The sequence below is a fragment of the Alexandromys fortis genome, unplaced genomic scaffold (genome assembly GCF_014885135.2).
Source record: "Alexandromys fortis isolate MF-2015 unplaced genomic scaffold, M_Fortis_MF-2015_v1.1 scaffold_13, whole genome shotgun sequence".
Classification (NCBI taxonomy): Eukaryota; Metazoa; Chordata; class Mammalia; order Rodentia; family Cricetidae; genus Alexandromys; species Alexandromys fortis.
Genome location: NW_026067908.1, coordinates 5447161 through 5465663, shown reverse-complemented (window position 1 = coordinate 5465663; position 18503 = coordinate 5447161). Strand labels below are relative to the sequence as shown.

Below are 18503 nucleotides of genomic sequence, written 5' to 3'. Positions count from 1 at the left end.
CCCCTGGGATCGGCTTACTAATTCAAGGGCCCGATGAATTATTCACAGCACCATTTACTTGGGGGCCCTTCCAGCCTCACCTCTCGTTCCCCTCTCAGACCCTTGGATCCTGACCCCTGAACTCAGCCTTGGTGGGGGACCCCCAGTGAGGAGATGCTAGCTGAGCTGGGGGCTTGCCTGTTGCTGGCAGTGGTACTGCTGAACTCAGGTCCTGGGACCCAAGCCATGGAAGGTAGGTGATCTGGTGATGGTGATCCAGTAATGGGCAACTGAGAGGATGGGAGGAGAGAGCAGAGGAACCAGGGGCTCCAGAAGCACAAGCCGGGAAGTTGAGTGTGTGTTTGCTCCTGAGTAGTGGAGGGAGGACAGCATTGAGTGGGCGCCTACTGTTTGCTTCACATAAGAGCATTTCATCTTCAGAACAAAGGCCTAGTGAAGGCTGGCTCCCCCGTCCCCGCCCCCATGCTGAAACTCACAGGCTCAGAGGCTTAGGTACAGTTGCTGTGCGTGAAGAGAATGGCTCAGAAGTGTGGAAGGGTCTTCCTCTGCTCTGGGAGCCGGATGCACTTCCCACGGCAGCCAGTGGTGCCAAATTCCTCACTGTGCCATTCAGTGTCCCTGGTGTGCTGGCTCCAACCCGTCTGTGTGCCTGCTGGGAACCACACTCTTTCTGAGAATGCCTTGCCCTGGGGATCTTAAGTCCCCGCTGTCCCTCTGCCTGGGAAGAAGTTCTTCCTGGAATCTCTTAGGAGAGTCCTGTTTCTCTTTGAAATCTTTTCTCAATTATATTGTGTGTGTGGAGGGCGAGTGCACACGGGTGCCCTGGATCACACGTGTGGAGCTCAGCGCACAGGCCGTGGGAGCTGTTTCTCTCCGTCCACCGTGTGTGTACTGGGTGGTTCAGGTGGTCAGACTTGGGCAAGAGCCTTTATCCACTGCACCATCTAGCCAGTCCCCTTTTCTCTGCTGTTCACCCTTAAAGTTTAGGTCACGTCACTTCCTCCTTAAAGCCCTCCTCATCCTCTATTGGGCTCAGATTCTCCCTCCCCAGGTTCCCAGAGCTCTCCCACTCCAGGCTGTGAGTGTTGTAGATTTGGGTCACTCTGCCCCTCGTGGTGTTGTGTGTGAAGACTGTGGAGTAATTTCACCATTCTGCAATGGGCACACTCGCTGGGGGGGCAGGGGACTCGGCAAGCAGCTCCTATAACTTGTCCCTCCATCTTCTTGCCATAATGCTGTGAACCAGATACCACTCCCAGCACCAGCCTGCCCAGACAGGATGAAATCGTGTGACCTATCCCCTCCATGACCCTTGCGATGCCGCTGACTCCCTTGCCCTGTGGCACTCAGTAAGGATGAGGGTAGCATCCCACTTGGTAGGTGCACGGCTGAGGTCCACAGAGGCTGAGTGACGGAGCCCCCTTGCCCTGTCTTCCCCAGTAGCTATAATCTCCCTTCTCGCTCTGCATATATCACCTCCCCTGTGGGGCTCAGCCCTCCCTTAAAACTGCGATCCCATAGCCCTTTGCGATGCAAGCTACAGCATACCACACAGTGTGGCTTCACCTGGCTTGCCTGACTGTCCTCAGCCCCATCCCCTTTGTGAGCTACCCTAGGTGGGAGGCTCAGTTCAAATCAGCACAGGCCCGCCGTGCGATGCGGAGCAGAGCAGAGTTGTGCAGTGTGTCCTTCTCTCGGGGACTTTGTTCAAGTGTGTAATTGAGGATTCCTTTGGCCGCAAGTGACAGGACCCAAGCTGTATATACTTAGCAAGAAGGTATCTTGGGCTCTATAACAGGGTAACAGAGATGGAGCTGAGCCTGCCAGCAGCCAGGGCTTCTTGGCCCAGGGCCATTTTTTTTTCACATGGCTCTTGCCTTCTGTGGACGTTTCCACAGCGTGAACATGGACCCTCAGGGCTCCCATTCCCAACCTAAGGCCAAGGAGGAAGAGACACGCTCCACCCCCACCCCCAGACGTTCTGAGAAGTGCTGGATCCTAGCCTAGAACACTTACCCTCTCCACAGGTCAGAACTACCACAGAGCCACAGCAGTGTCTGAGACAGGCAGCCGGAGTCCCACGAGTTAGAAGAGAGGGTGCTGACCAATAGATGTCAGTTTTGGTAACTTCCCATTCCAGGCTCAGTTTTCTCATCTGCAAAATGAGGTCAATAACACAAAAAGCCTGAGAAAGAGCCGCGCATTCTGCTTGGCTGACATTTGATTCCTAATCCAGCACTATGCCCCCTCGCCGTTTATTGTTGGACTACGGGGGTTGTGTATCTCACAGAAGTTCTCCATCCTTGGCCTGGCCAAATGGAGCCTTGTGGTTTTATTAAGAATGTTCCTGGGGTTGGCAAGAAGGCTCAGTGTTTAGAGCACTGGCTTCTCTTCCAGGGGAATCTAGTTCTGTTCCCAGGACCCATGGGAACAGGTGGCTCCAGGGAGATCTGACACCTCTGCCTCAACGGCACCTACACGCACACACACACTCCCATATGGACACACAAGAACACACAAATTTTAAAATAAAAAATAAATCTTAAAAAAAAAAAGAAGAACCAGATGGTGGCACACGCCTTTAATCCCAGCAGTGTGGAGGCAGAGGCAGGTGGCTCTCTGTGAGCTCAAGGCCAGCCTGGTCTACAGAGCAAATTCCAGGATAGCCAGGGCTACATACTGAGAAATCCTGTCTCAAAAAAAACCAAACAGGGGCTGGAGAGATGGCTCAGTGGTTAAGAGCATTGCCTGCTCTTCCAAAGGTCCTGAGTTCAACTCCCGGCAACCACATGGTGGCTCACAACCATCTGTAATGAGGTCTGGTGCCCCCTTCTGGCCTGCAGACATACACACAGACAGAATATTGTACACATAATAAATAAATATTTTAAAAAAAACAAACAAACTGAAAAAAAAAACAGAAGAAGAAGAATATTCCTTTTGGGGGACAATGAGGTGGCTCAGAAAGTGAAAACATTTGACACAAAAATCTAATGATCTGCGTTTGGTCCCTACAACCACATAAAGTTGCCATAAGTTTCCACACGCTTGTGACAGCATCCCCCACCATTCTCATGATGCCCACACATGTATGAACACACAGTAATAAGTACAAATCTATACTTTGAAGAATTACCTATTTTTAGTCTATGCCTGTGAGTATTTTGTCTGCATATATGTCTGTGCACCCCTTGCAGGCCTGTGGAGGCCGGAAGAGGGCATCAGATGCCCTGGAACTGGAGTTACAGTTATGGGCTGTCACGTGGGCACTAGCAATCAAACCAAGGACCTCAGCAAGAGTAGCAAACGCTCTTAATCACTGAGCCATCTTTCTAGCCTCAAAATTAATTTTTGTATTTCATTAAAGAGTGTTCTTGCGCTGGAGAAATAGCTCAGAGGTTAAGAGCATTGACTGCTCTTCCAAAGGTCCTGAGTTCAATTCCCAGCAACCACATGGTGGCTCACAACCGTCTATAATGAGATCTCATGGCCTCTTCTAACATTGTATATGTAATAAATAAATAATCTTTTTTTTTTAAAAAAAAAAGTGTTCTTTTGCCAGGCAGTGGTGGCGCACGCCTTTAATCCCAGCACTCAGGAGGCAGAGGCAGGCAGATCTCTGTGAGTTTGAGGCCACGCTGGTCTACAAGAGCTAGTTCCAGGATAGCTAGAACTGTTACACAGAGAAATCCTGTCTGGGAAAACCAAAAAATAGAAAGAAAGGGAAAAAAGAGTTTTCTTTTACAAACTGGAGCAATAGTTCAGTTGGTAAAGTGCTTGCCGTGCCAAGCAGGAGGACCCAAGTGAGCTCAAGATTCAGAAGCCATGAAACAATGCCACATGCTCATAATCCCAGGGCTGGGAAAGCAGGAACAAGCAGCTCCCTGCATGGTCCAGGCAGCCTAACCTTCTTGGTGAGCTCTGGATAGCATCTTAGGAACAGTATCTGAAGTCAAGCTCTGGCCTCCACATGCACACGTGTGCGCAGAAATGCCACACAATGCTTGTAATCCTAACATTCGTGAACCAGTGTGAGAGGATCCAAGAAAATTGGAGTCCAGACTGGTCTACTAGTGAGTTCCACGTCAGCCAGAAAGACCATAACACATAGAAAGACCAAAACATTGAAAGGCTCAAAACAATCTAACAAACATCTTTGTTAGATTGTTTCCTTTTTAATGTGGGGAACAGTGGTACATGTTTATAGTCCTAGATACTGGGGAGGCTAAGGCAGAAAGACCTCTTGAGTCCAGGAGTACACACACACATACACGTGCACACACACATGTGCACACACATACACACACATGTGCACACACTTTTCATCCTAGTACCTAGAAGGCTGAGGTAAGAAGATCTGCAATTCAAGGCTAGCCTGGGCTATATAGCTAAGACCTTACCTTAAAAAAAAAAAAAAAGATTCCGCAAGGGATGTGTATGCACTTCAAATTGTATAGCATTCTACAATATAAGGTTCCCTCTTGGCTTATCTTTTATTTATTGAATTTGTTCTTTGGCATTTTCATACACATATACGCTGCATCCTGATTACTCCACACCCACCTTCTTTGTCTCCCTCTGACCTCTGTCAGCCCTGTTGCTGTGGCTACTGTAGTGTTGATGGTTGTTTTTATTACTCTGAATCGTGGTCTTGCCTTGTAACCCAGGCTTGCCTAAAACTTACAATCCTCTTCCTGCCTCAGCCTCCAGAGTACTGCTCCTACAGGTGTGTGCTACTGTATCAGGCTGTGCCTTTTTATGTTTTTCAAAGGCTTGAACCAGATGTAGCGGCACGCATCTGTAATCTCAGCATTCTGCATTCTGAGGCAGAAGGATTACAAGTTTGAGGGCAACAGGATTACAAGTTTGAGGCTGATCTGAGGCTACTCTTACCCTTTTTTTTTTCCTCCAAAAGCTTAGCGTCGTTGAGTGAACTTCACAGAAAACACCTGAATGGCTGACCTGGGTTTTCCCTCTTAACAGCTTTTTCCTTGGTGACTGAACAGACATTACAGATGCTTCTAGCCTAGTATTCCGTTAAAGGTGGCCAAATTCTGGTTTCCTAATTTCTTTTTGTTGTTTCCTTTTAAATTATTTATTTTTTTCTATTTATTTACCTTTTTGGTTAGTTTGTTTATTTTTGATTTTTTGAGACAGGGTTTCCCTGTGTAGTCCTGAATCCTGAAACTTGCTTTGTAGACCAGGCTGGGCTTGAACTCAGAGAGACCCAACTGCCTCTGCCTCCTGAGTGCTGAGATTAAAGGTTTGCGCCACTATCAGCTGGCTCTATTAATGTTTATTTATTTTCGAGACAGAGTCTCTCTACCTAGCCCTGGCTGGCCTGGAACTTACGCTATAGACCAGGCTGTTTTTGAACTCGAAGAGATCCCAGTGCCTCTTCTTTCCTATGCTGGGGTTGAAGGTGTGCGCCACCACGCCTGGCTTCACCTGCCTTCTCTTTCTCCTCAGAACTCACTGCTCTCCTGTCTGTTCCATGCTTTGTTTGTGTTTATTCTTTCTCCACCAGCACACGCATGCCTGAGAGCAAGGTCTTTATCCCTGCTGTCCTCCCAGCATCTAAGAGCACTGCCCGGGACTCCAACAGTGCTTATTGACAGACTAGAAGAATGCTTCCCCAGTATCTGAAAGAAATGGGGGTGCCTGAGAGAGCACAGACACACCTCCAGAGTGATTGGGACCCTGTCCTGCTTCCTATTCACCCTCAAGGTCCCAGACTTGCCTTTGTATCCAAGGCCCCAGAGTCGACTCTAAACCATCCTTTTCTCTTGCCTCAGGTGTCAAGTGTGGGGGTGTACTCTCGGCACCATCTGGGAACTTCTCCAGCCCGAACTTCCCAAGCCTGTATCCTTACAACACAGAGTGCAGCTGGCTGATCGTGGTGGCCGAGGGGTCCTCGGTGCTGCTCACCTTCCACGCCTTTGACCTGGAGTACCATGACACCTGTGGATTTGACTTCCTAGAGATCTACAACGGGGCATCTGGAGACAAGGGCAATCTCCTGGGCAGGTTCTGTGGCCAGGTGCCCCCACCACCCTTCACCTCCTCGTGGCACGTCATGTCTGTCGTCTTCCACTCGGACAAGCATGTGGCCAGCCGAGGCTTTTCTGCAGGCTACCAGAAAGGTCAGGAGGCCCTCGGCAGGAAGGTTGGCCCCAGTGGCTGCGGGAGGGGGGGGAAGGACAGGACACAAGGGAGGTGAGCAGGTAGCATCTTAGCACTGCCTACAGGGGCAAAGGTGGCTTCTTCACACCCATGACCTCCCCAGAAACTACTACCTGCTGCCCTTAAGATTCTTTCCTTCCTTCTCCATGACTGCTGGGTCCCCCCGCCCCCCTGCAGCTTGCTGTTCCCTGAAAGGAGGCTTGCCACTCTCCTCTGCCAACATCATGCTGCAGGAGGATCCCAGCTGTCCCTGCTGTTGAAGTCCTGTGACTTCTGCCTTCTTCCCTTGCCTGGGTCCAGGGCATCAGGAACAAGAGCTTTTAGAACCCGTGGTTCCTCTTCTTAGGGTCTTTCCCTGCATGCAGCCCTTACCAATCCTCCTTAATCCCTGACTCCTCCAAGCAGGCCTGTCTCCTGCCACCCAGGTGGAGCTCCGGTCCTCCCCTTTCTTCATGCCTCCTTCCTCCTATCTTTGAGCTCCTGTGTACAGACCCAAAAGTCCTCCTTTCTCCCCAGGACAATATCAGATGTCTCTATGTCAGCCCAAGCAGGACAGCCACAAATGCCCATGTCCACAAGTCTACTCCCTGCAACCGTAGGGCTCAGGAAGGCTGGCAGCTCCTGCTGGATTTAGAAGCACGGAACTGTACTGTATTAAGACACAGGAACGAGGGGCTCATCTGACTAGCACATGGAGATCGTAGGCCTGGGAGTTTTAGGACTCTAAGGTATCAAAGGTGTCCTGATGTCACAGGCAATGCTTTCCAACATTTTCGCAAACAAGAAATAGCTGATAGCAGGCAGTGCCATCTTCTTAGTTTTTGATATCTAAAAAGATAAAGGTGGTATTTTAATGATATGCATGTATTTCACAAGTTCACATTTGTGTGCATATAAATGTGTTTGCACGCATGTGTGTGTGTGTGTGGGTGCGTATGTGGGTGCGTGGGTGTCAGCCAGAAGTCAACCTCAGGTGTTCCTCGGGAGCTGCCTCGCTGAGACCTGGTGCTCTCCAATTAGGCTAGAAGGGCATTTGGCAGGCGAGCTCCAGAGATTGCCTCCACCTCCCTTGCCCTAAGATCATAAGCGTGAGCTGCCATGCCCGACTTCTGTGGTAATGCTGAGGATAAATCTCGGTCCTTACGCTTGCTCAGCAAACACTTTAATAGCCGAGCTGTTGCCCTGGCCCCAAGCTCACATTTCCAGCACTGACTCGTAAGAAGCCAACCACTGAAAAACAGGGAAATATATAACAGTGGGTATCGACGGTCTCCACTGGGCTAAATTATGTATAAGATATGTAACTTTGGGTCCTGTCTTTTATTGTACTAAAAGATAGCGGGGCTGGGGAGAGTGCTCTGTATGCCATCTCTTGGATCCCCAGCATCCACAGGAGATGCCAGGCACGGCCATGGGCACCTGGGACCCTGGTGCTGGGGCTTGCTGGCCATCTAGCTAACCTGGATGAAAATGAGCAAACTTCAGGGAGAGAGATCCTGTCTCAGAGACAGTGCAGAGAGCAAGAGAGCAGGACGTCTGATGTCCTTTTCCAACCTCTGACATAAGACACCTGCATGGGCACGAACATCACACAGACATGTAAACACACACACCACACGTGTGCCCAGCATAAGAGTGAAGTCCGAAGCATATGCCTGCTCCAGTGTTGGTATTAATTGATGGGATAGCTCAGATTATCTCTACCTATCATCTCGTTTCTCGGGAAGTCTGAAGGCCAGAGAGGGAATGCGATTGCCTAAGATCACGCAGCTGAGAAAGCAGTCCTGAGCCAGGAAGTCAAGCCTTAGCTGCCCCGTGCCACGCTCCTGCCACACAAGTGCAGCTCTCTTGGCTCTTGTCACTTTGGGTTTGTCCTGCCAATCTCCACGTGTCTGTTTGAGGGCTCCGCTGGTGTCTGTGGTCTCCCACCGAGACTCTTTCTGGTTTCCCCCAACACTTCTCTTTTGCTGGGACAGAACACCATGACCAAGATGTCTATTTAGGGCTCACTGCTGCAGTGGGTGAGAGTCCATGACCACCGTGGCGGGGAGCATGGCAGCAGACAGGCACACATGCCACTGGGGTAGTAGCTGAGAACTTACCTCTTGATCTCTAGTTTAAGGCAGAGACATAGCTAACTGGTCATAACATGGGCTTTTGAAACCTCAAAGCCCGCCCCAAGAGATGCACTTCCTTCAACAAGGCCACACCTCCTAATCCTTCCCAGCAGTTCTACCAGCTGGCGACAAAGTATTCAAATACCTGGGCCTATGGCAAGCATTTTCCTCTGAGCTACCACATAGTGTGTGTATATATATATATATAGTGTATATATATATAGTATAGAAATATATAGTATATATAGTAATATAGTTATACGACTATATATATAGTCATATAACTCCCTGTCACCTTCGCTCCTCGGGTGATAGAACTCAGGTGGCTGCTTTACTAGAATTCCCTAGTGGGGTTCAGCAGCCCCCTTAGGCCCATTTCACCTTTTCATCTCACCCTCTGATGTCCTTCAGATAAACCCCTTTGCACTCTGGTTTTTATCTCTGGGCCTACCTGGATGAACTCAGGCCTCTAGGTTAAGTTACCTGACCTCCCACTGTAAAAAGTGGATGCCACATGGGTCGGGGTGCAGGTCTGTGCCTGCCAGGCATGGATGTTTGTGGAGACGCATTTTGGGTGTCTGGTTCCCTGGGAGGAGGTCAGCCTCAAATGATCTCCCTTGCAGATGTGTGTGGTGGTGTCCTGACTGGCCTGTCGGGGGTCCTCAGCAGCCCCGAATACCCCAACAACTACCCCAACAACGTGGAGTGCCATTGGCTGATCCGGGCCTCGGGCCCCGCCGCTGTCAAGTTGGTGTTCATGGACTTCCAGGTGGAGGGCAGCGACGGATGCACGTACGACTACGTGGCTGTGCTTGGCGCTCCTGGCCCTGCCCGTGGGCACCACTACTGTGGCCGCACCAGACCCCCTACCCTTGTGTCCCTGGGCCATGAGTTGCAGGTGGTCTTCAAATCTGACTTCAACATTGGAGGCCGGGGCTTCAAGGCTCACTACTTCTCAGGTAGGAGGAGCCGACGCCAGCACCTGTGCCTGTGGACCCCTGTCTACTGTTTCATTTGAGAATTCAGTTAAGGCTTTCTGTGTCACTGGGGCTTGGATTTTCTGCCTTGCTCAGACGAGATCAATCCCTTCTAAACTCTTCAGAGCAGTGGTTCTCAACCTGTGGGTCACGACCCCCCACTGGGGGTTGACCAACGCTTTCACGAGAGTTACACATTAGATAACCTGCATATCCGATGTTTACATTACAATCCATAACAGTAGCAAAATTATAATTATGAAGTAAATGAAAATAGTTATGGTTGGGGGGTCACCACAACATGAGGAACGACTTTTTTAAAGGGGTTGCAGCGTAAGGAAGGTTGCGAGCCTCGCCACCGAGGAGAATTCCTCCATATTCTTATCCACCACCTCTCACTTTTGTCCCCTCCCTGCCTGGTGGTGAGCTAGCTCCTTGTTCTCGTGTACTACATACACGTACCACGTGCTCACATGACGTGTGTACAGAAGGGTGAACATGCTCAGAGAATTCCGATGGGCAGCACAGTGATGAGCCACCATCATGAGTGCTAACCGGGGGACTTCCTGGAGGAGGAACTGAGCAGAGCCCTGATGAAGCCAGCCAAGAGGCATGGGCGTTGTGTGCAGAGGCGCAGAGGGGTGCTGGCTGACTGAGCGCGAGGCTGGTGTGTTGACAGAATGTTAGCTCTCTGTACCTGAGACAGACAAGGTCCACCATGGCTTGCAGTTCCAGAGGCCTGTCAGGAGGGAGCAAAGAGGGGAACAAAAGCTGCTTCCTCGACAGCCAGGAAGCAGAGCCAGAAAAAGGGAAGGGACCAGAGCCCCAGAGCCCCAGCGCCCGCTTTGAGGGCATCCTCTCAGTGAGCCAACTTCTTCCAGTAGGTCCCCCACATCCTGAAGGTTCTACCGCCTCCCAGTGGCACCTCAGGCCGCAGACCCAGACTTTAGCTGTTGGTCATTTTTGTGTGTGAGCGAATCTTGCTTCCTCCTCCCCAGGAGAATGCCAGGAGGTATTCACAGCTGTGCGTGGAAACTTCTCCAGCCCGCAGTACCCTGGCTCCTACCCCAACAATATCCGCTGCCACTGGACCATCCGCCTGCCCCCAGGCTACCGCGTCAAGATCTTCATCCTGGACCTGGGCTTGGAGGAACCCAACAGCCTGACCAGAACCTGTGACTTTGACCATCTGGCAGCCTTCGATGGGGCCAGCGAGGACGCACAGCTGCTGGGGAAATGGTGTGGCCATCACCTGCCACCTCCCGTCACCTCTCATCACAACCAGCTCCTGCTTCTGCTGCACACGGACCGCAGCACCTCCGGCAGGGGCTTCTCTGTGGCCTACATTGGAGGTCAGCTGAGTTAAGAGTGTGGGTGTTGGGGAACCCCACAGCCTCCTTCCTGTTTCACGGTCACACAGCCCCTCTATGGTGTTCTCCGGGCCCTACTCAGGTGCCTGCTCTGAGGACCTTTGAGGCCACTCAGCTGTGGCCCTCACTTATTTCCACCCTCTTTTCATAGCTTCTGTCTCCATGATTCTTAATTCTTCCCCACCTGGCTCCTTTTCCTATGGGTTCCATGTCTCTCGGATGTTTGACCTGGTTTCCCGGGTTGATGCACAAAACATGTCAAGTTATCAATGGTCAGCATTAGGTGACACACTGAGATGCCACCAGCCCTGCCCATGTCATTTAGAACTGCTGACTAGACAGAGGGCAAATATGTATCTTCACTTAGCAGAAGCTAATCAGCCAACTGTTGTTTGGGTCCAGGGACTCAGAATGTCCTAATGGCACCTCTGAGATACTCAGACTTGGGTTTGCCACATAATTGCCACAAAACTCAGGCATCAAGTCCATGTTTAAGGCTGGAAGAGGAGAGGTGCTAGTCACAAAAAAAAAAAAAAAAAAAAAAAAAAAAAAAAAAAAAAAAAAAAAAATCCCATTATCCAGAAAGCCAAAGCATTTTTTGGGAGAGGGCAAATTTCAAGACAGGGTTTCTCTGTGTAGCCCTGGCTGTCCTGGAACTCACTCTGTGGACTAGGCTGGCCTCGAACTCAGAAATCTGCCTCCCTCTGCTGGGATTAAAGGCCGGGCAAGCCAAAACATTTTCAAAGCTCTCCCAATGCTTTGTCTTGGGTCACGTTGTTTGTTTGTTTATTTATTTATTTATTTATTTAAGATTTCTGTCTCTTCCCCGCCACCGCCTCCCATTTCCCTCCCCTCTCCCCCAACCTAGTCCCCCTCCCTTGAAAGCCCAAAGAGCAATCACCCTGGTCACGTTGTTTTTAAATCAGTCACATGGCCACGCTTTTGCTGCAGAGGTGGCTGGGGAAGCTGGCATTGAGGCTTCTTTAGCTTTTCTAACTTTTGTAACAGGGACTCAGTCATACAGGACTGGTGAGCCCAGAGTCAGGCGAAGAGTGAGGGCGGCAAGTATGTCTGGTTCTGAGGCTATCTTTCCCTCACATGCCTAGGCCTGTTCAGCAGTGAAAGGAGTTGCTTTCCTCATCCCCAGCGGCAGAGGAGCTGGGGCCCTGGTAGCAGAGTGGGAACCAGCTGCTGCGAGCTGATAGCTTCTAGAGACTTGCACAAAACCACCCTGCTGGGCTCAGACAGTGCCCTGTCCCTGTGGGAAGGACAGTTGTGACTCTTGGTACTATCTCTGATTCTTCGTGGACAAAGAGAATATTGTGAGCCAGGTGCTATCTATACTCTGTCCAGTGACCTGGAGCTCCCTTTTGGTCTCCAGATCCTGGTTTTCCCGCCTGGACATCAAGGACCTGGATGGATTGAAGGGTCTTTAGGGTCCAGTTTGCCTCTGAGAGCCTGGCTCTCAGGCCCGGCCTGGGCAGGGCTAAGTGATCTAGACAGTCTCTTCTTGCAACATCTCTAGAGAGGAGGAGGGGGCAGCTGTCATCCTGGCTCCTGTTCCAGGGCCTTCTGTGCTCCCCACACAGGTCCCTGTGGGAGCCTAGGGTCAGACAGGGCACTCACACTGGACCAGCACCAGATGGGGCCCAGGCTATCGGCAGCCTCTCCACAGGGAGGGCAGCCTCGGCATCAATCAGGGGTGACACACAGTTCAGCGCCGCCGAGATCATCGTGGGAGACAGCGGACCCATAAATCCCCGCCTGCCCAGACACCCGAGGTTGAAATATGTCTGAGACGTTGCCCAGGGAGGGCTGAGGGATCCAGGGCTCTGCCTGCCAGGTTTCCTTTTCCTTCCAGCTAGCTACCAACCCCCACCCGCCTCTTCCTTGCACACGCCCCTGCATGCACCCTTGCCCCCGAAGTCCCAGACACTGAGAATCACACTCTTGCACAGCACAGAGCATGCTGGGAGCTGACTGACAGTAAAAAACAGACTGAGAAGTAGGGAATCCTGCCCCCCAAGTCTGAAGTCCCAACTCAGCCACCAACAAGCAGTTTCTTCTCCTCTCAGGGATTTGTTCCAAAACAGAAGTGACCCAACTTCTCGGGCCATCGCAGGGAGGGGCAACAGGGCTCCCCTCCCCGCATCCTTCAAAGCTACCGTCTTCTGTCTTCGCTTGATGGTCCTTCATAGCACTCCGGTGTTTCACACATATATTGCCCTGCACAAGCAGTGGGGTGGCTGGCTCTTTCATGTCTGTGTGTGTGCACAGAGCAGGCCATCCGTAATGACGGGCCGATGGATGACGGGACACACTGCTGGGCATCTGGCTGTGATGAGCAGTCACTTCTAATGTGAAGAATTAGTCTCCACTCACTCGCATGCTCGATCGTTCATTCATCCATTCATTCAACATTCCCTTGGTCTGCCAAGCTCTATGCCGGCCTCGGAGGACACAGAGACACGGGCACACCACATGCCCTAAGCACTCACAGACCCAATGGTGTGGTGGAACAATGCATGTGAATATCCCGTCTCAGCCCTGTAGGATGCTGTAAATACCTTCCCTACTCTGAGCTTCTGTTCCAAGTCTGCTATCCTTCAGGAAGGCTTGGGGATGATGGGTCTGACTGCAGGCCTAAGATCTCAGGCTCCTCCCTTCTGTTCCAGTGGTACCCATGAATGTGAGCTGTTCCCGCACAGACTTCCAGATCCTGATCTCTGCCCAGGCACTGGCCCCACTGGAGCGGACCAAGGTCTACCTGGGCAGCCGGAGCTGTGCAGCCCAGGAAGTTGGTAGCAACTTCCGGATCCAGGCCCGCTTTGACACCTGCGGTACTGAGTCTCAGGTAGGGGCAGGGAAGGGGAGCTGTAAGAGATGGGCTCTGAGCCTTACTGAAGGGCACCTGCTACCCTCAGATTCTCTCCTGGCTTCAGTGGTGCACCCAGGTCCCGATGCAGGCTTACTGGCATCCTTTCAAAAGACCCCAGTGGTGAACAACCCTAAATTTCCTCCCTGATCCTCCCTTTGAGAGCCTCCCCACGGGAATGGGAGCCTTGATTCCTTTAATATACACAACCACTCCCCTGCACACTTCCTGCTCATCCTCCCCAACCTGGTGACCCCAGAACATCTCTGAGCTCCACAAACAAATGAGCCTTTCAAGTATAGAGCCACCTCCCTCCAAAGACTGCTTACCAATGAGATTTTTCTGCTCTCCTTGGGTGCTGGAGGCTGTGAACTCAGGCCAGGGTGGGTGGGTGGGGTCTGAGGGAGTCCCTGGGCAGTGCACCCTGGGGATTTGCAGTCTGTTTTGGCCCGATGCCCATGCCTTGCTACTTGCTTCTGGCCCCCACAGTCCTCTGCTCTACCTTCCCAGCTTCCAGAAAGCCACTTCCTTTAAGCAGTAGAAGGAGGTCAAGGGGCGTCTGGCGGCCAGAATAGTCTGCTCTCACCTCTGCTTCATGCCCTGAAGCCCCTAGGGATTCTCTTGGGACACAGCCACATTGCGTGGTTATGGGATGAGGGAGACAAAGTTCTAGAAGGCTGGGGAGATGTCTCCGTCGGTAATGTGCTAGTCATGCAAGTGTGAAGACATGAGTTTTATCCCCAGATCTAAGCTTATTAAAAAACAAACAGAAACCCTTAAAGATGGGTGTGGTGGCACACACCTTTATTTATTTATATACATTTTTTATATATGAGCGCTCTGTATGAAGGTTTGCCTGAGTGCCAGAGGAGGGCATCAGGTCCATTTAGAGATGGTTGTGAGCTGCCATGTGGTTGCTGGAAATTGAACCCAGGACCTCTGGAAGAGCAGCCCAGGGTCTTAACCACTAAACCATCTCTCCAGCCTAGCATAAATCTTTAATCCCAGTACTTGGGAGTCAAAGGCAGGTAGATCTCTGATTTTGAACTTTACATAGCAAGTTCCAGGCTAGGCCAGACCAGTCAGAGCTAGGCATGGTGGTTTATGCCAGGGAGGTAGAAACTGGCTTATTTGCTGAGCTCACTGGCCAGCCAATCCAGCCTAATCTTCGAGCCCCACATTCCAGCGAGAGACCTTGTCTCTGAAAAACAAGGTGGGTGATTCTTGGGGCATGTAATTAGAGTTGACCTGTGGCCTCCAAATACACAAACACACATGTACATGTTCACACACACAAACACATGCCCATCTTCACTCTCAAACGAAGAGATGAAATGAAATGAAATCATGAAGTCCTAGAGCCAACGACTCATGAATACTCAGTTTCAGAACTCTACCCTGTCCCAAAATGTAGGGCCATAGACCATAGAATCATTGCCTGGAAGGGTAAAGGCTGGGCACTTTAGTGCAGGTCCAACCTCTGTAAGGAGCCGCTGTCACTGAGGCGTGAGTGCCAAAGCAATAGCAACATCAAGGCCCGTCTTTCTGTGCCTCTCTGGAAACACTGGGCTTAACCTTCTAGTTCTCAGCCTCCTTTTATAATTATTTTAAATTAAGCATGTGTGTGTGTGTGTGTGTGTGAGAGAGAGAGAGAGAGAGAGAGAGAGAGAGAGAGAGAGAGAGAGAGGGAGGACAACTTATGGGAGTTAGTTTTCTCCTCCTGCTATTTGGGTTTCAGTGGTCTAATTCAGGTTGTCAGGTTTGGCGCAAGTTCCTTTACCCACTGAGCCAACTTGCTGGCCCTTCTGCTCCTTTGAGAGATGAGGTATCAAGGAAGCTGTGGCTAAGCTATGGGATCAGGCCTGTGTATATTTAGAGGAAACCGGGAGAGCCGCAGCCGCCTTGGGTGTGAACAAGTGTCTGTGACCCCCGCAGAGAAGAAATAACACCTCCGTGATCGTCAGCGTGCTGTACATCGATTTCTCTGCTGCCGGCCACGAGGACATCCACGAGTACGAGGTGCGCTGTGAGCCGAGGCGCAAGGAGGCATCCGCCCACTTGCTGTCGGGCTCTCACTGGCTCGGGCCCTACGCCGCCACTGCTGAGCACCTTCAGGAGGCGCCATCCGGGGACGAGGCAGAGGTCCTGGAGAGACCTGGGACTGTGGTGGCCCAGGACACTAGTGACATCGTCTTCCTGGGCCTCTGCATCCTGGCTGGAGTCCTTATGATCATTGCCATTGTGGTCCTGATGCTGCTGTAAGCAGGAAGAGAGCAGCTTGGGGAGCCACAGCAGGGCAGGGTGGGGCTGTGGACATGTTGGTGACATCTGAGCCCCCGTTTCCTAGGGATCGCTGCTCTTCCCTGCTCATCACAGGGCTCTGAGAACAGTTTGTGTGGGTAAGGGCTCTGGAGACGGTTGTAATTGTTGTTGTGATGTTATTAATTTTAAGGCTATTCCGCTACAGGAAAGCATGCTCCCGTATGTGTCTCTTGTGAGCTTGGATAGTTGGGGTCACGGGCGGCAGCGTGAATAAGACACACTCATTCTGTTCTTCCCCGACTCAGGGCGCAACTACGAGCACCTTTAAGTCTCTCTACCTTCATTAGCAGGAAGTCTAGTATCGGTGCAGGGCTTCCTCTCTCTTGCATTGACTTGTGTGAAGACTCTGTCTAAAGAACTCCAGCTCAGCCTCCAGGAACTGGTAAGAGAGCTGAAGCTCCGGCTAGTGCCGCTGTTTCAGCCCTTGCCACACCATGTGACGACTGAAGACTGGTCCTGTGCATCCGAGTGGATGCTAGCTCATGGAGGTGGCAATGGCCTCCTGGATCCGGTTCCTATGGACACAGGTAAGCTGAACAGCATGCTCAGGGGTGAGGCTGTAGCTGAGGAGGCGTTGCTTTTATGTTGGAACTTTTGCTTGAATGTCTTCTGACCTTTGGCCAAGGCACTGACTGAAGTCCCATGTTCCCCATTCTCACGCTGATGTTCGTGTCAGCAGCTCTTCCTCGCTCAGCAGACGAACTCTCTCTGCAGCCCTTGTACTTTTGTTTTTTAACTCTAGTCCCTTAGAGTGCTCTAGTCACTCAGCTGCTCCAGTCTCTCAGCTGCTCCAGTCTCCCAGAGCTGCTCCAGTCCACCCACTCGATGCTTCTCTGTTTCCATCAGATTAAAGGGGACTTCCTGCCCTTCCCTGTGAGGACCTCTAGGATTATTATGCAAATTTATTATTTCTCCCTTCTCCCGAGCTCTACTTGATAGCAAGAAGTGGAACAATCTTGTTAATGAAAAATAAACAGACGATACATTTATAACCTAGTGTTTGTCCCTGCTCACCTTTATACTGCATAACGATCACTCGAGGAGTCCTCGCACAGGAGCTGGGGTCTCCAAACTCAAGCTGCTGACCACTGGGATCAGGTTAAGAAGACAGAAGCCCCATTACAGCACAGCTCATTCGGCAGCTCATGGGGCATGCACTTGGCCCCAGACTCTGCTCTCTGTGAGGGAGGCAGCCTACCAGCACACAGGCAGATGTGAGTCTTGCCCTCGAGATGTGTGTAGGGTGACCAAGCAGAACTGAGGAGGAAGGGGCAGACCAGCTGGGACCTCGAGAAAAAGGCAGAGAGTAAAGAACCCTTGGAGGGGGAAGAGAGGTAAGCAGAGGAGGAAGAGTCTCCTGGACACTGAGAGTCCCGCTCCGTTCCAGCCCAAGGTCTTCAACTTGTTTACTGTGGAAGTCTGGGCCAAAAGCTCTACACTTCTTGCGGAGGGTCTGTGGATATGATGAATTAGGGGAGTCCTCAGTTAATCCTGGATTATCTGAGCTCAGCCTTTCTCTCCCCCGACCTCACTCTCAGTCTCCGAGTTGAGTACCTTTGCCCTGGTGTATTGTCATAGCCCCTAGGTTTTGGTTTCTGTCCCATTGCTGTGGTAAAACACCGTGACCAAAAGCAACTCGGGGAGACAAGGGCTTGTTTATGTCCACCATGACGGGAAGTCTGGACAGGAACCTGGAGGCAGGACCTGAAGCAGATGCCAAGGAGGAAGCCTGCTCACTGGCCTGCTCTCTTTATAGCTTGCTCAGCCTGGTTTCTTTTTTCATTTGTTTTTGGGTTTTGTTCGTCTTTGGTTTTTTTTTTTTTTTTTTTTTTTTTTTTGAAACAGGGTTTCTCTGCATAGCCCTGGTTGTCCTGGAACTCATTCTGTAGACCAGGTTGGCCTCAAACATAGAGATCTGCCTGCCTCTAACTCCTGAGTGCTGGAATTAAAGGTGTGCTCCACAGCCCATCTCTCAGCCTACTTTCTTACACAACGTAGGATCACCTGCCCAGGGGTGACACTGCCCCCAGTGGACAGTGGTGACACTGGGCCCTCACACATCAATCATTAATCAAGAAAATGTCACACAGATGTCTTTAAGACAGACTATTGGAGGCATTTTCTCAATTAAAGTTACCTCTTCCCAGAAGATCCTAGTTTGTGACAAGTTAGCAAAACAATAAAAACGAAAACAAACACACAAACAAAACAACCACCGCCAACAACAACAAAAGAAAAAAACCATAACCAGCAGTTTCACTGTCTGGTATGTCTGGACACACCCTTGGATACTCTCCAAGGGGGCCCTGGAGTGCTGTCCCCTGGGATGGTGGGCCGTGTGCTGCTTGCTGGCACGTGTCAAGGGACCTGAGGCTGTGGAAGGGAAAATGCTCAAGGAGACGGTTATGATCCACTGGGGTTGGCTAACGGAAGAGCTGCTTCCCTAAGCTGGGGGAACAAGCCACGAGCCGGGCCTCCCAGACCGCAGAGCACGCTTCAGCTGTGAGGACAGTGTCTGGTGGGGAAGGCCTGGGTGGCAGAGCCTGAGAGATGACTTCTGTCTTCACAGACATGCCTGCAGCCTGCCCTCCCCAGCTCTTGGGGCAACCAGCATGGTGATTATCCGTGTGAGCCGTGGGAAATGACAGTCTTTATGGCG

General features: G+C 51.2%; 1 protein-coding gene across 2 annotated transcripts in view; it reads left to right on the top strand.

Moving 5' to 3' along the window:
* Window positions 1–16802, top strand: part of Cdcp2 (CUB domain containing protein 2) — a 32986-nt gene extending 16184 nt beyond the window's left edge. For both annotated transcript variants that reach the window (XM_050136166.1, XM_050136165.1), the window contains 6 exons: window positions 99–232; window positions 5796–6143; window positions 8924–9259; window positions 10276–10629; window positions 13323–13501; window positions 15458–16802. In XM_050136166.1, coding sequence (XP_049992123.1) covers window positions 154–232; window positions 5796–6143; window positions 8924–9259; window positions 10276–10629; window positions 13323–13501; window positions 15458–15784 — 1623 coding nt within the window. In that variant the 5' untranslated portion in view covers window positions 99–153 and the 3' untranslated portion in view covers window positions 15785–16802. The remainder of the gene's footprint in view (window positions 1–98; window positions 233–5795; window positions 6144–8923; window positions 9260–10275; window positions 10630–13322; window positions 13502–15457) is intronic.
* Window positions 16803–18503: the final 1701 nt, after the last annotated feature.